The sequence below is a fragment of the Propithecus coquereli genome, unplaced genomic scaffold, assembly GCF_000956105.1.
Source record: "Propithecus coquereli isolate 6110/MARCELLA unplaced genomic scaffold, Pcoq_1.0 Scaffold32, whole genome shotgun sequence".
NCBI classification, from domain to species: Eukaryota; Metazoa; Chordata; class Mammalia; order Primates; family Indriidae; genus Propithecus; species Propithecus coquereli.
The window spans coordinates 8,128,460-8,143,570 of NW_012148841.1; the positions used below are offsets into that span (position 1 = coordinate 8,128,460).

The 15,111-nt window shown below is 38.5% G+C and overlaps 1 protein-coding gene across 1 annotated transcript in view; it reads right to left on the reverse strand.

Moving 5' to 3' along the window:
• Positions 1 to 15,090, reverse strand: part of COG5 (component of oligomeric golgi complex 5) — a 421,822-nt gene extending 406,732 nt beyond the window's left edge. Inside the window, exons 1-5 of the mRNA XM_012650297.1 lie at positions 14,915 to 15,090; positions 8,878 to 9,017; positions 8,024 to 8,081; positions 3,733 to 3,787; positions 3,569 to 3,638 (exon numbers count right to left, since the gene is read on the reverse strand). Coding sequence (XP_012505751.1) covers positions 3,569 to 3,638; positions 3,733 to 3,787; positions 8,024 to 8,081; positions 8,878 to 9,017; positions 14,915 to 15,008 — 417 coding nt within the window. The 5' untranslated portion in view covers positions 15,009 to 15,090. The remainder of the gene's footprint in view (positions 1 to 3,568; positions 3,639 to 3,732; positions 3,788 to 8,023; positions 8,082 to 8,877; positions 9,018 to 14,914) is intronic.
• Between the last annotated feature and the right edge of the window lie 21 nt (positions 15,091 to 15,111).

The window sequence follows — 15,111 nt, forward strand, 5'->3', positions numbered from 1 at the left end:
CCCCTAAAAAATAATACTTTTTTTAAAAAAAAGCTTCAGAGTATTACAGGGGCGCAAATGTTTTGATTACTTGCATTGCTTTTGTACTGCTTGAGTCAAACTTATAAGTGTGTCCATCACCCAGATAGTGTACATCGTACCTGTTAGGTATGATTTCACCCACCTCCTCCACCCCCCTCCACCCTGCTTGGTTCTACTATGATTTGTCTTAGGTAAAAATGGGGAACTGAGAGAAAATCAGGTTGCAAAAAAAAAAACCCATTATTAGATTCTAGCCTTGTCCATCATTTTTGAATTTTTGTTACCTGCCTATAATTTGGACTGAATCTTGAATTCTTTTCTGGCTACAAGTCTTCAAATGTTTCCAAATTTTTCTTCCATTTCTCTGACTTGGACTCAATGAAATTGCCACTATCTTTTCCTGAGGCCCTGCAAGCATACCTTGTCACATACAAACTCCAGGTAAGAAGACTCTGTCAGATTGCCACTGCCTACTTCCAGTTTAACTGAAGATGCTTCCAGTTTAACATCTAGACACTCCAACTGGATGCCCTCCAAATTCTAAGGAAATTGTTTTATAAACTGTTCCAAATATTAACCTTTGTATTTTCTTCCGTTTGAAAACTCATCTGCAATGTCATTTCCTGAAATGAGACACAGCTGTTTAATGGGACTGGCCTATTTCCAGAAATGGAAGACTGGTTTAAGAGCATCCTTTGCCACTCAGCTTTTAACTCAATTTTACCTCCACAGTCACCAACACAGCTTTTAGTATGTGAAATTTCTAGGGACATTCCAGATAGGAGAATGTTGGGGCTCACAAACCAGTACCCAAAAATATGGCATTTTGATATGCTAGACTGAATGAAGAAACCTCAAGGTCTTTCTGACCTTCTCCACCCCACCATTGGCTCTCCCAAAAAAGTCGAAGTTTCTTTATCTGCCTAAGATCCAGACTCAGTAAGAACAATTGTTCTTTTCTTCCAGTCCCTGTAACACCAGAAATGTGATCACACTTGAAGATTCTAACAAGATAATGTCTGGTCTCTCAGACTCATTCCAGTTCCAAAGTGAACTATTTATCAGTTAATCTTTGCCCATCCATTCTTCTTCTTTAGTAATCCTTTATTGGCCTTCAGTGGAATTCCTCTTTTGCCCCCTCCCATAATCTATTTTTTCAGAAAGGCATACAAGCTTCTAAACCTCACTGGGGAATTGGGTCTTCCTTCCGGAGGCTCCCATGCATACACATTAAAATAAATTTATATGTCTTTTTCCCCAAGAAAATTCAAAACAGAACAAAAAAAATTGGAACTTAGAAGAAATGGATAAATTTCTACACACATACAACCTACCAATACTGAATCAAAAAGAAACAGAAAATCTGAACAGACCAATAATTAGTAAGGAGATTGATTCAGTAATAAAAAGTTTCCCATCAAAGAAAAGCCCAGGACCTGATGGCTTCACTTCTGAATTCTACCAGACATTTAAAGAACTAATACCAATCGCTCAAACTCCTCCAAAAAAATCAAAGCTACCTTCTGTCTTAGTCCATTTGTATTGCTACAAAGGAATACCTGAGACTGGTTAATTTTATAAAGAAAAGAGGTTTATTTGCCTCACAGTTCTGCAGGCCGTACAAGAAGCACAGTGCCTACATCTGCCTCTGGTGAGGGCCTCAAGTTGCTCCCACTTACTGCAGAAGGCCGATGGGAGCCCAGCACAAGGTGAGAGCAGGAAGCAAGAGAGAAAGAAGAGGTGCCAACAATCAGTTCTCATGGAAACTAAGAGTGAGAACTCATTCACTCCTGGGACAATGACACCAAGCCATTCAGGAAGGGTCTGCTCCCACAACTCAAACACCTCCCACCACGCCCTACCTCCAACACTGGGGATCAAATTTCAACATAAGACTTGGCAGGGCCAAACAAATCATATCCAAACCATAGCATTCCACCTCTGGCCCCCCAAATCTCATGTCCTTCTCACATTCAAAATACAATCATTCCATCCCAATAGTCGCCAAAAGTCAACTTGTTCAAGTACCAACTCAATAGTACAAAGTCTAACCTGAGGCTCAAGGCAAGTTCCCTATAAGCTATGAGCCTGTAAAATCAAAAATGGGTTATTTACTTCCAATGTACTGTAGTGGAACAAACATTCAGTAAAATTCTCCATTCAAAAAAGGAGAAATTGGCCAAAAGATAGGGGTAACAAGCCCCACACCAGTCTAAAACCCAGCAGGGCAGACATTAAAGCATAAGCTCCAAAATAATCTCCTTTGACTACATGTCCTGCATTCTAGGCACACTGATGCAAGGGGTTGGCTCCCAAGGCCTCAAGCAGCCCTGTCCCTGTGGCTTTGGAGGTTGGAGTCCAATGCCTGTGGCCTTTCCAAGCTGAGACTGCACATTGCTGGTGGCTCTGGAAGGTGATGGTCCTGCTCCCACAGCTCCACTAGGCAGTACCCCTATGAGGCCTCTCTGTAGGGGCTCTAACCCCACATTTCCACTCAGCACTGCCCTGTTAGAGGCTCTTTACGAGAGCTCTGCACCTGCAGCAGGCTTCTGCCTAGGCATCCAGGCTTTCTGATATATCCTCTGAAGTCTAGGTGAAATCTGCCAACTTCCACCACTCTTGAATTCTGCAGTGCCTGCAGACTTACACCACCTGGAAGTTGCCAAGGCTTATATCCTCTGGAGCAATAGCCTGGGCATCACCTGGGGCCCTTTGAGCCAGAGCTAGAGCCAAAGGATTGGAGCCAAAGCAGCATGGAGCTTCCCAAGGAGGTACCCTGGGTCTAACCTCCCACACCCAGCCATTCTGTCCTCCTAGGCCTCTGGGCCTGTGATGGGAGGAGCTGTGAAGATTTCCGACATGCCCTCCATACCTTTTTCCCATTGTTTTGACTATTAGCACCTGACTTCCTTTTATCCAGGTTAATCTCTCTAGCAAGTGGTTGCTCAGCTGCATCTTTGGATTCCTTGCCTGAAAACACTTTTTCCTTCTCTACCACATGGCCAGGCTGTGAATTTTCCAAATTTTTACACTCTGCTTCCCTTTTAATTATAAATTCCAACTTTAAGTCATTTCTTTGCTCCCATATCTGATTGTAGGCTGTTAGAAACAGCCACACCACTTCTTGAACACTTTCCCGCTTAGAAATTTCTTCTACCAGATATCCTTAAGATCACTCTTAAGTTCAGCTGTCCATAAAGTCCAAGGGCATGGACATAATGCTGCCAAGTTCTTTGGTAAGACATAACAAGGGTGATCTTTGCTTCGGTTCCCAATAAGTTCCTCATTTCCACCTGAGACCTGATCAGTATAGCCGTTACTATCTATATTTCTATCAGCATTTTGGTCACAACCACTTAACCAATTTCTAAGAAATTCCAAACTTTCCCTTGTCTTTCTGTCTTCTTCTGAGCTCTCCAAACTCTTCCAACTTCTGCCCTCTGTTCTATTCCCATTCTCTTATTTCTTCCAAATTCATACTCCTGAAATTTGCCCACTTATGAAAACATGAATAATAAAGTATAAAGAAATAAAAGTGAGAATCTACCTGAAGTCTTGCTAGTTGTGCAGTACGGGCCACTATTTTGTTGTATGGCTCAACAATTTTTGCTTTCATCCTAAAGGAAAAAAAAGAGGAAAATCAAATCATTTTCAAAACATCAATGAATAAAATATTTCCATTCCATTTATTTATAAAATGAAGAACAGTACCTATCAACAGCTCCCTGTAAAGCCCCAATTCTTGTCTGCATCATCTGAAGAACACCTAGGAAAACATAACAGCTTACATTGGCTTTACAAATTTATAAGGAGTCAAATTGAGTAAAAAGTTAAATTAAAAATATATATATATTAATAAATTCAACTTTTTCCATCATCATCCTAATTCAAGCAATCAATATCTTTTCTCTGAGCTGTTGTAAAATCCTATATAACTAGTTTCACGCTCCAACCCTTGCCCCACAAAGAAACCTAAAAGGGAATGGGGAGTGATCGCTTAATGGATATGGGATTTCCATTAGGGGTAATGAAAAAGTTCTGGAACTAGATAGTGGGGATGATTGCAAAACATTGTAAGCATACTTAATGCCACTGAACTCTATACTTTAAAATAGTACAAATTGTAAATGTATGTTATGTGTATTTTACCACAATTACAAAAAAAAAGCCTGAGTGATCTTCCATTGTCTCCCTTTTGCTCCTGTCACTCCTGTATTAAAACTATAGTCCACATTGGTCTCCAAGCCCTGGCACAAACTGAAAATGGTGTACTCTTTGTCTGGTATACTCTGTTCAACATTCATCCCCATTCTCATGCTCCTACTGGATAAACTTCTATTATTACTTCAAGTCAGCGTAACAGAAACAATTACTAACAGACCTCCCAACTAATTTAGATTCTCTTGTTATTTCCTTCTACAGCATATTATCCTTTTATTTTGTGGCACGAATTGTATTAGGTAATTACATATCCACCTGCATATCTGTCTAATGTTTTACTCCCCCACTGGACTATAAATTCCCAAATAAATTCCTAATACTTAAGTATCTATTCATTCACGACTGTATGATCAGAGCCTAACTTGGAATTCTTCCCAGGACAAATAGTCAAAAAATATTTGTTGAATTAATGAATTATGTGCTATACAAATAATAACCATGGGCAGCAAATATATTATTGCCTGTACTGTCTAGGTTTACATGAAGAAGAAATTTGTACAAAATTGTAAAAACATTTCCAGGAAGATAGATCTTAAATTTTATTATTTAGGTTTTCAATTAATTCAGATATTTAATTATTTTGAATTCCATTCTTTAAAACTCAGTTTCTGTCTTCAACTGGCATAGCTGTAGTTTTGAAAACATAATATTTTAAATAAATTTAAGAATAGAAATGTTGTCATATATTAAAGTAACATTAGAATTAGTAAGTATTCCTCTCAGCATATAAGTATGCATTACTATGGCTCAGTCCAATAGAGTCCTCTCTGGATTACCACTTTTCTGCTGGTTTTATGGTCTGTTCATCATAAACCTCCAAGAATAAACTGCCTTCATTTGTTACACCATTTTCTTACATTTTATTCTCTCCACAACTCACTCTTAATAGGTTTTCACCAATACTCCACCAAAACAGATCTTATCAAGGTCAACAGAAATCTCCAAGTTGTCAAATTCTATTGTCAGTTCTGTCTTTATCTCGTTTGAACTCTTAGAAATTCATGACAGTTGACCACTCCCTCCCTGAAACATTTTTTTTGTCTAGGCTTCCAAAGCATCACATTTCCTGGGTTTCCTTCTATCTCATTAACTACTCCTATTTTTCTTCTGTTAGATCTCTATGTGCTGGAGTACCCCCAAGACTTGAGCTTCAACTATCTTCTCTTCTCCATCTACAATTATTTAGGATTTCCTTCAATCCCAGTGTTTTAAATACTATCTGTTCAATAAAATACTGATTTTATACACACACACACATATATCTATATAGAAAGATTTTTTTTTTATATCTGCCTATCTATGGTCTTGTTCCCTTCCTCCCTCCCTGTCTCTCTCCTTGAGCACTGTTATGTCAAATTTAAGATGCCCACTATAACTACTGCCCACTCTCAACCATTGAAACTCATAATCCCCTCCATTCTATCCCATCTCAGTTACTCCTACCATCATCTATCCAATTTTTCAGACCAAAATCCTAGGAATCACTTGTGGTGTCTAAGGTCAGCTCTTTCATCTCCCATCAACAAATCCTATCAGCTCTGCCTTCAGTTTACCCCACCCACCACCACTCTAATCCAAGGTATCATCAAATTCCAATATTCTAATGGCTTCCAAATCAGTAACCCTGATTCCATTCTTGCCTTTCTATAGAACTACCAGAGTAAACTATTTAGAGTATTAATCTCATCATATAAATACCCTGATTAAAACCCTGTAATGGTTTACCATTGCATTTAGAATGAAATCCAAACTCCTTTCCAACCCTCATCTAAGATTCTCCCTCATTCACTAAACACCAGCCATTCTGGCCTTCTTTCTGCCCCTCAAACATCCCAAGGTAAATCCTGCTTTCTCATTTATTGTTCCCTAACCTTACAACACTCTTCTCCCCAAATCTTCACAGGATGGCTCCCTCTCATCATTTAGATCTCAGCTTAAACGTCATCTTCCAAAAAAAGGCCTTACCTGACCATCTTAGATAGTTAAGAACTCCCCTTCTTCCACTCCATCACTTGTTTTGTTTTCTTTGTAGAACTTAAAAATATCTGAAGTTTTCTATTTGTACTTTTTTTTGCCTACCTCCTTACCTAGAACATAAATTCCATAACCACGGTGACTTTTTCTATTGTTCATACATGCCTGGTACCTAATAAGTTCTCAATTACTATTTGATTGTGTGAACAAATGAATGGGGATATCTCTTTTTAATAAAATAGGCTTGGCCAGGTGCGGTGGCTCACGCCTGTAATCCTAGCTCTCTGGGAGACCGAGGCAGGTGGATCATTTGAGCTCAGGAGTTCGAGACCAGCCTGAGCAAGAGCGAGACCCCGTCTCTACTAAAAATAGAAAGAAATTACTTGGACAACTAAAAATATATAGAAAAAATTAGCCAGGCATGATGGCACATGCCTGTAGTCCCAGCTACTTGGGAGGCTGAGGCAGGAGGATCACTTGAGCCCAGGAGTTTGAGGTTGCTGTGAGCTAGGCTGACGCCATGGCACTCTAGCCCAGGCAACAAAGTGAGACGCTGTCTCAAAAATAAATAAATAGGCTTAATAAAAATTTCTCAAAATTCCATGAGGAAAGAGACTCTATTATTATGGCTCAGCACTTACAGCCTTTTAATTTTCCTAGAACTTAGTTGGATATATATACCAGACTTTCAAATAACAAACTATTACTTCCAAAGATACTAAGTTCCTCAGCAAGATGTCTTAGAAACATTATACATGCTAAGAATAAGTTAATACTTTTGAATGCATGACAAACTTGGGGAAGCATTAAAGAATATTGCATCACAGAAAACAATCTCCTCCCTTCCTTAAGACTATGATCAACAGAGGGAAAAATCACTTAGCTTTCTTTTGCTGTGCAATGATTAATATTAGTAATCGCAATACAAGTAATAATGTAAAACACAATAGTAACATTTCATATTTATGAGATGTAGTTCAATTTAATCGAGAGAATGAAAAATTCATAAAAGATTTAGCCAAACAAAAATAAGAGGATTAATAAAAATGAAAATCCAATGTATTATTATTCTACTTTACTTTCATTAAAAGGAGTTGCAAAGACAAGTGTAGTGCTCTGTCTACTATACTAAAAATATAAATGCCGTGTACTGTGCATGCATATGTTTTGTTTCCCTGAAGACATGGACTATGTCTGCTATTTTTCCACCATAGCAACTAGAAGTTACTTATACCAAACAGACACTCAATAAACATTTGATTATTGACTAAAAAAAAAAAAGTTGCAAAGACAGACTCCAAAAAAGGCAAAATAAGAAAAGAATTTAAGCCTCCTTCCACTAATACCCATTCTGGTGTTGATGTTTTTGTTATTTTAATTAACTAACACAGGAGCACTAAACATTTGCAGGCATCGTTCTAAGCATTTTGCTGACTTATTTAATTCTCAGAATTATGCTATGTTAGTACATATTAATACCTCTGTTTTACAGATAGAAAACTGAGGCACAGAAAGGTTAAGTAACTTGCCCAAAGTCACACATCTAGTAAGTAGTAAAACAAGGATTTGAACCAAGATAGTTTAGCTCAGACATCAGCAAAGTTTTAGTAAAGTTTTACTGAAACATAGTCACACACATTCATTTACATTTTATCTGGCTACTTTCACTCTACAACAGCAGAGTTTAATAGTTGCAACAGAGGCTGTACGACTGGCAAAATCTAAAATATTTACTATCCGACCCTTTAAAAGCTTGCCAATCCCCAGTCTAGCTCTATATAATCTGTAAAAATTAATAGAAATATACCTTCCAAAGACTCAATACCAGTTGCTTGTGCCAGTAAATCTTCATGTCTTGCAACAACCTGAAAATCAAGAATGAATAATCACATCTGTACCCCCATAATATGCTGAAATAAAAAAAAAAAAAAAGAATTAATAATCAGTTTTTGCTCTAATTAACTATTAGGAATTTTTCTTTGTGACTAAATTGCAGAATTGAAGGTCTCTCTTGGTGAGAAAGGGGATAAATACTAATACAAAAGAAAAAATTATAGGTTATGATGGTATATTTGAGATGACTTATTAGCAGGAACACATACATACATTTATATCTCAACACAGAGCAGGAGGAGACACAGCCTTTTCTCTAGTCCCTTGGGGCAACTATAACAAAATATCTTATACTGGTAATTTACAAACAACAGAAGTTTATTGCCCACAGTTCTGGAGGCTGGGAACTCCAAGATCAACTTTCTGTAATATCACAAATGTTACACTTTGTGCTTATAAAGTATGAACTGCCAGTATAACATTTTAATTTTTCTTATTCATATTGTTTTATTTCCAAAATTCCATTTTCTATTATCTTTATCAAAGACATTCTATTTTCTGCCCACTATATTCATTGCACATCAGTTATGGTAGTGAACAGGAAGTATGAATAAAAGGTTTTAGGGGAGGTGGGTATATTAGTTTTTCAAACTAACAAGAAGTGGTTTACAGAAAACTATTCAAAAATGTACTTTGAAAAATAAGTCACATTAGTAAGTATGCATTTGTTCATGTAAATATGCATTTATAGTTAATAATAAGATTACAAAAAAGCTGAATTGTCACTTTAGGCTGAATTATCTGCATGATCCTAAAGATTAGAATTACCTGTAGGTGTAGTTCTTTATCCAACTGACTGATTCCTTGGGCAAGTTTTGCTAGTTGTTCAGCAATTACAGCTTGATGAATAGATTGAGAAGTGTAAGTCTTTACATCAAAGTCTTCATTTAAAAAGTCACTATAACACTCTGCGGAAAAAAATAATAAAAAGTCCCAATTACCCAGTATTAAACCACAGTTATTAAACAACAATTATAATCATAATTAATTTTTTTAAATTGTTTTTAGAAGCCTCTACCGGAAGGACATAATTAACATATTTTGAGCCCATATTCTGAATGACTCTGCTATACTGCTAAATGTTTACTTTTGTAGGGACTCAAAAGGAAGGGAAACATTGTAAAAGATTAAACACAGGTGGAGAAAAGTGACTCACAGGCTGGGTACAACGGCTCATGTAATACCAGCACTTTGGGAGGCTAAGGCCTCTAATTTTTTGTAAAGAAGGGGTCTCACTATGTTGCCCAGGCCCACAAAAACATAGCAAGACCCCGTCTCTACAAAAAATTTTTTTAAAAAATTAGCCAGGCCTGGTGGCACACACCTGTACTCCAAGCTACTCTGAAGTGGGAGGATCGCTTAAGGCCAGGAGTTGAAGGTTAACAGTAAGCTATGATCAAGCCACTGCACTTCAGCCTTGGCAACAGAGTGAGACCCTGTCTCTATTTAAAAATAAAAAAAAAAATTAAAAACGTACTAACCATAGCCTTTAATCCAAGAAAACAAGATTGTTGCCAATGAAAAGAGAACAGGAAAATTGGCTATATATTAATATAATACTTATAGCTGCATATATCTCTAGATCAATGCACAAATACTGTTATAATTAAGTGAATCTAGAATTTTAATAGAAATAAGAAATACAAACTTACAGGTGTTACTGAAATTTAGGATTTATGAGTGAAATAAGTAAATGGAAAGAAAAGCTATTCAAATAGACCCTTAATAGACAAGAAAAAGTGATGCTAGATGTTAAGAAGATATCTTTGTATGCAGAAATTTACAAATCTGTGAATAGAAAAAAAAAAAAAGAGAAATAGAAATCAAAAACAGATACACAGACATAAGCTCAAGGTAAGTATATACCACAACCTGCTAACAATATGGTAGATTTAGATAAGGGTTCCCTGACAGATTATGAAACTAGCAAAATAGAATAGTTATAAGAAAAGTTAAATTGTGTATATCCACTGTAATGTGTGTCCCATGAAGCTAAGGTCTTTGTTTTGTTTACTACCACATCCCCAATACCTGAACAGATACATGGTAGGTGCTCAATATTGGTTGGATGAATTAATGAATCTATACATCAGCTGAAAATATCATTCTGCTCAAAGTAAAGACTCATATTTTTGACTACTTTCAAAATGTAATGAAATAAAAGAAGGAAACTGGTACTTTGGCTACTTTTTAATTCTGGGACCACATTTCCTTCTAATTTGGCCAAGTGGTCCTCAGAATTAAGGATCCTACCAGTCAATCAAAGGAGAAGGCCATTCCAGGTAAAGGGAAGGTTTAGCAGCAGCAAATGCCATGGCATATTTTGAGAAGTAAGGGGAATATTGACTTCAGTATGTCTAGATCATAGTGCATATATCTTGGGCAGAAATGGTAAAAAATGATATATGAGGTTCCAAAGGTTGGAAGGCAGTTTGAAAAGAGGTTTGTAAGACACCTAAAATGTTCTAACTCATTTTAAGTCAAGAAACTGCACTGTCAGCTTTGTGTTCTAGAATAACAATTCTGGCAATGGTATGGATGATGATTGAAAAGGGATTAGTCACACAATAGTGTGCTGAAGTTGGCTCATATTGGCTCTTGAGAGCCAAGTGTTAAATTTTCAGGAATTCTGTGAGCCAACTGTCATTATATGTAGGTATCGTAACATTGACTGTAGTGAGACTATTTATACCATGGAAATCACCAAACACTACAAAATTGGCTTTTTCTATTTTCCCAGAAAGCGGATTTACCAGCACACACATGAAAGAGAGTCACAGGGGCTAGTAAAGCACTGCAATAAAAGCCTAAATGACATAATGAAGGCCTGGATAAGAGAGTGGCATCAAGAATGTCAAAGAAGTGACAAATTTGACAAATATGCAGACAGTATAATGTGTAGGAGGACTTGGTGACAAGCTAAAAATGGGTGATTAGGTAGAGCAAATCAAGGATGATTCCCAACTTTCTTGATTAAGTAACTGACATAGGAAATTCAGTTTTGCACTAAGCTAGACCGCTAGGCACTGAATATACGAAGATGAATATGAACAAAACTCTGCTTCTAAGGAACTCATAATCTACCTGGGGAACAAGCACACATTCAACTAACCACATAGTTAACATAGGTAATGAAGACTACCAGAGGAAAAAGTTAGAAGGAATGAAAAAAAAAGAATTCATTTCATTTTTCCATATGTAGAACTTGTATTATTTATTCATTTGTAGGTTTTCACATGTAGAACTAGTAGTGCTTGTTCACTATCAAGATATAATAGAAATGTCAGCCAGGCGCGGTGGCTCACGCCTGTAATCCTAGCGTTTTGGGAGGCCGAGGCGGGAGGACTGCTTGAGCTCAGGAGTTCAAGACCAGCCTGAGCAAGAGCAAGATCCCGTCTCTACTAAAAATAGAAAAATTAGCCGGCTGTCATGGCATGCACCTGTGGTCCCAGCTACCTGGGAGGCTGAGGAAAGAGGATTGCTTCAGCCCAAGGGTTTGAGGTTAAAGTGAGCTATGATAATTCTATCCAGGACAACAGAGCAAGACTCAAAAAAAAAAAAGAAATGTCAAATAGACAGTTAGAAATATAGTTCTATAGTTCAGAACAAAGGACCATATAAAAAAACCACAAAAAAGACCAAAAGATTTAGGAAAAAATTTTAGAATGCACAACAAACAGAGAAATGGAGAAAACAGGATTCAGAAACCAGGAAAACACCAAAAATTTGGGGATGGGTAGAGAAAATGGAAGCAACCAAAAAGACTAAAGAGTGCTCCGAGAGAAAGAAAAAGAAACAGGAAAGAACAGCAAAAGCCAAAAGAAGAGACAGTTTAAGAAAGTAAGCAGTCAGTAGTATCAAAGAGCTTCCAAAGATCAAACACAATGAGGACTGACAATCCTTAGATAAATCATATAATGCTTCTCTTTTATAGCTTCTTCATCCCATAGTAAGCACATCAGAAACACTTCACAAATTTTCAAGCTATGCGTCTGCTCGCCAATCCTATCCTGATAAATCCCTGATACAGTGAATCACGGTTACTAATGGAAATGCTTAATGCTAAATGTTGGAGGTGGGAGGGGGCAGTAGAGACAAACCAAACTGACAAGCATCTGCAGGAAATTGGAAAAGACAACCTAAAGAATTAGGCATTTTTAAAAAGCATGGATCCCATAAGCCACTTGAGGGAAACCAGTCAAACCCTATTACAAGTTAAAGTAAAATAAGGACCAAAAAAGTATCCATTTGATTTATCCACAAGGAAGTCACTGGAAATCTTGCAAAGTGAGTTCGATGGCATAGCTTGGAGGTGATTGGGTTCCTGAGAAGACAGGAAGAAAACCCAAAGGCAACAGGAGGTACTATCACTAGGAAGGAGCAGAGACTCCACTTCTTATGTAATTGAAAATGCAGGGGAAACAAGGAGCAAAGGATGGTTGTGGGTTCAGGTTAAGTTTATAGGTTATGGCAAGAAATAGAGAAAGTTCACATCTGATGGATTCTATTTTTTAGGGAAATTGAAAGTTATTTGTTTAGCTTGAAGAAAGAGGTTTGAAAAGGGTAAAGTTTTTTTCTGTTTGTTTGTTTGTTTTACAGAAAGAGTTTCTTTAAAGAACCCTCCAAGAACTGATTACAATTCCTGAAATGCATCTTAGTGAAACATAAACCCATTGTTTGGCCTGCGTTGTTCCTTTCACTGTTTACTTGCGTAAGACCTATATACACTTCAAAACCACTCCACCTAGAAAGCTTTTCCTGACACTCCTCAACCAGTTATCAGCCTCCTCTGTATTAATGCTTTACTTTGTACACAATCCTACTGCTACCCTTATAACATTATATTACAGTGCCAACCTTTATAGGTCCACAAGATTATTTCCCCTACTAGATGGTGCACTACTTGAGAGCACCGATTGCACACATATAAGAAGCTCCAAACTTGATTAAACTGAATTTAAATTAAAATACAGGCCGAGCACAGTAGCTAATGCCTGTAATCCCAGCACTTTGGGAGGCTGAGGCCGAAAGATCGCTTGAGGCCAGGAGTTTGAGATCAGCCTGGGCAACATAGCCCGACTCTACAAAAAATAAAAAAATTAGCTGGGTGTGGTGGTATGCACCTGTAGTTCTAGCTACTCAGGAGGCTGAGGCAAGATGATTGCTTGAGCCCACAAGTTTGAGGTTACAGTGAGCTATGATTACATCACTGCACTCTAGTCTGGGTGCCAGAGTGAAACCCTGTCTCTAAAAGAAAAAATGAAAGTAAAAAGAAAAAAAATAAGAAGATACAAAGATATATTAGAGAACCTAACCTAGAGAAACTAACACAATCTAGTTCAGAAAACAACATCACTGGTTTTGACAAAAGTATAGAAATTATCATGAGAAGGGAAGTAATTAAGGACAATGATAAAACACACAGAAAACAAACAATAATTTACAACTTTATTTCTCCCAAGTCAGTGCAAGGAAATAAGAAAAAAATAACTATTTCAATCATTATAACCCATTTTGGTCTACAAATGTGTATACATGCATCTTACAGTGATGTTCAGTTTAAAAAACATTTATTCTAGGCCAGGCGTGGTGGCTCACACCTGTAATCCCAGCACTTTGGGAGGCCAAGGCAGGAGGATCACTTGAGGCCAGGAGTTCAACACCAGCCTGGGCAAAATGGCAAGACCCTGTCTCTACAAAAAAATAAAAATTAGTCAGGCATGGTTGCATTCACCCATAGTCCCAGCGACTGGGAAGACTGAGACAGGAGGCGGATTGCTTGAGCCCAGGAATTTGAGGCTGCAGTGAGCTATAATCACACCACTGCACCCTAGCCCAGGCAACAAAGCAAAACTCGTCTTTAAAAAAACAAACGAAAAACATGTATTTTGCACCTACTGTATGCAAGATACTGCTATGCACATTGTGGAATGTTAAGAAAAAAAGTTTCACAGTATAGTAAAAGAGATTAAGGCAAGTATATGAATGATTTTAATACAAGGTAGAATGTGATGGCCATTAGGGGAAAAAAATTAAGAACAGGTGAGAAGAGGCCTTATTTTTATGCTTAGAAGTTTGAACTTTATTCTGAAGGATAAGAGATTCAGGACATGGTAACTGGATTAATACAATTAAATGTGCTTTTCAAGTGTACTATATTTAACTTTTCTTATTTTGGGCAACTTCTCACCAAAACTGACTAGCAATAAATCTGCTATATTCAAAACAGTTAATCCTAACCTGAAGGAATGCTACAAACCCCCCCCCTTGTCTGATTGTGGATAATTGCCTCATAAAAAAGCAAACAAGCCTGCAAGAGGGACCACCTGTACAGCCCAAAAATTTGTTAAAGGAGTAGGCATTTCCAACTCTACTTAAAAAACGAGCCCTTATTTCATTGAGTGCCTGTCATCTGTTCTAGGTCTTACACTTTTCAGGGGTTGGAACGCTTCACCCTATCGTCAAGAACTGCGGCAGCAGCTGGTGGCTGCCAACGTCGGCCACTGGTGCGGGGTCTCGTAACTTCAGGGAAACCCTGGGCGCGTGAGGGGTGGGAGGGTCGAGTTGCAATGAGGAGCAACCAGAAAGGTGTCCCAAAGACACTGGAAGGGAAAAGGGAGCAAGTCCGTGGGGAAACAGGTTGGCTAGGCCAGTACCCGGACGCCAGGGGGCCGGGCGGAGGGGAGTGGTCACATCGAGAACGGAAAACTTTCTGCAAAGCGACGGGTTGACTCCACAACCCTGGCCCAGGTGCGGAGCAGGGCAACCCCCAGCCACACGACCCTGCCAGACCCCGACTCCTTACCATCCTGCAGAAGCTCCCGGACTGTCGCTGCAGCCGCCCCAGAGCCCAGCGCCCCAAGGCCAGGCACAGCGACGCTGCCGTCGCCACCTTCCATGTTGGCAGGTGCCGGGTTGATGGCGTCAGTGGCGGGTCCACCCCGCCCAGGCGGTGACGCAGAATCCCGGCGCCGCCCGGCCCTCCAGCCTGCGGCTCCACGC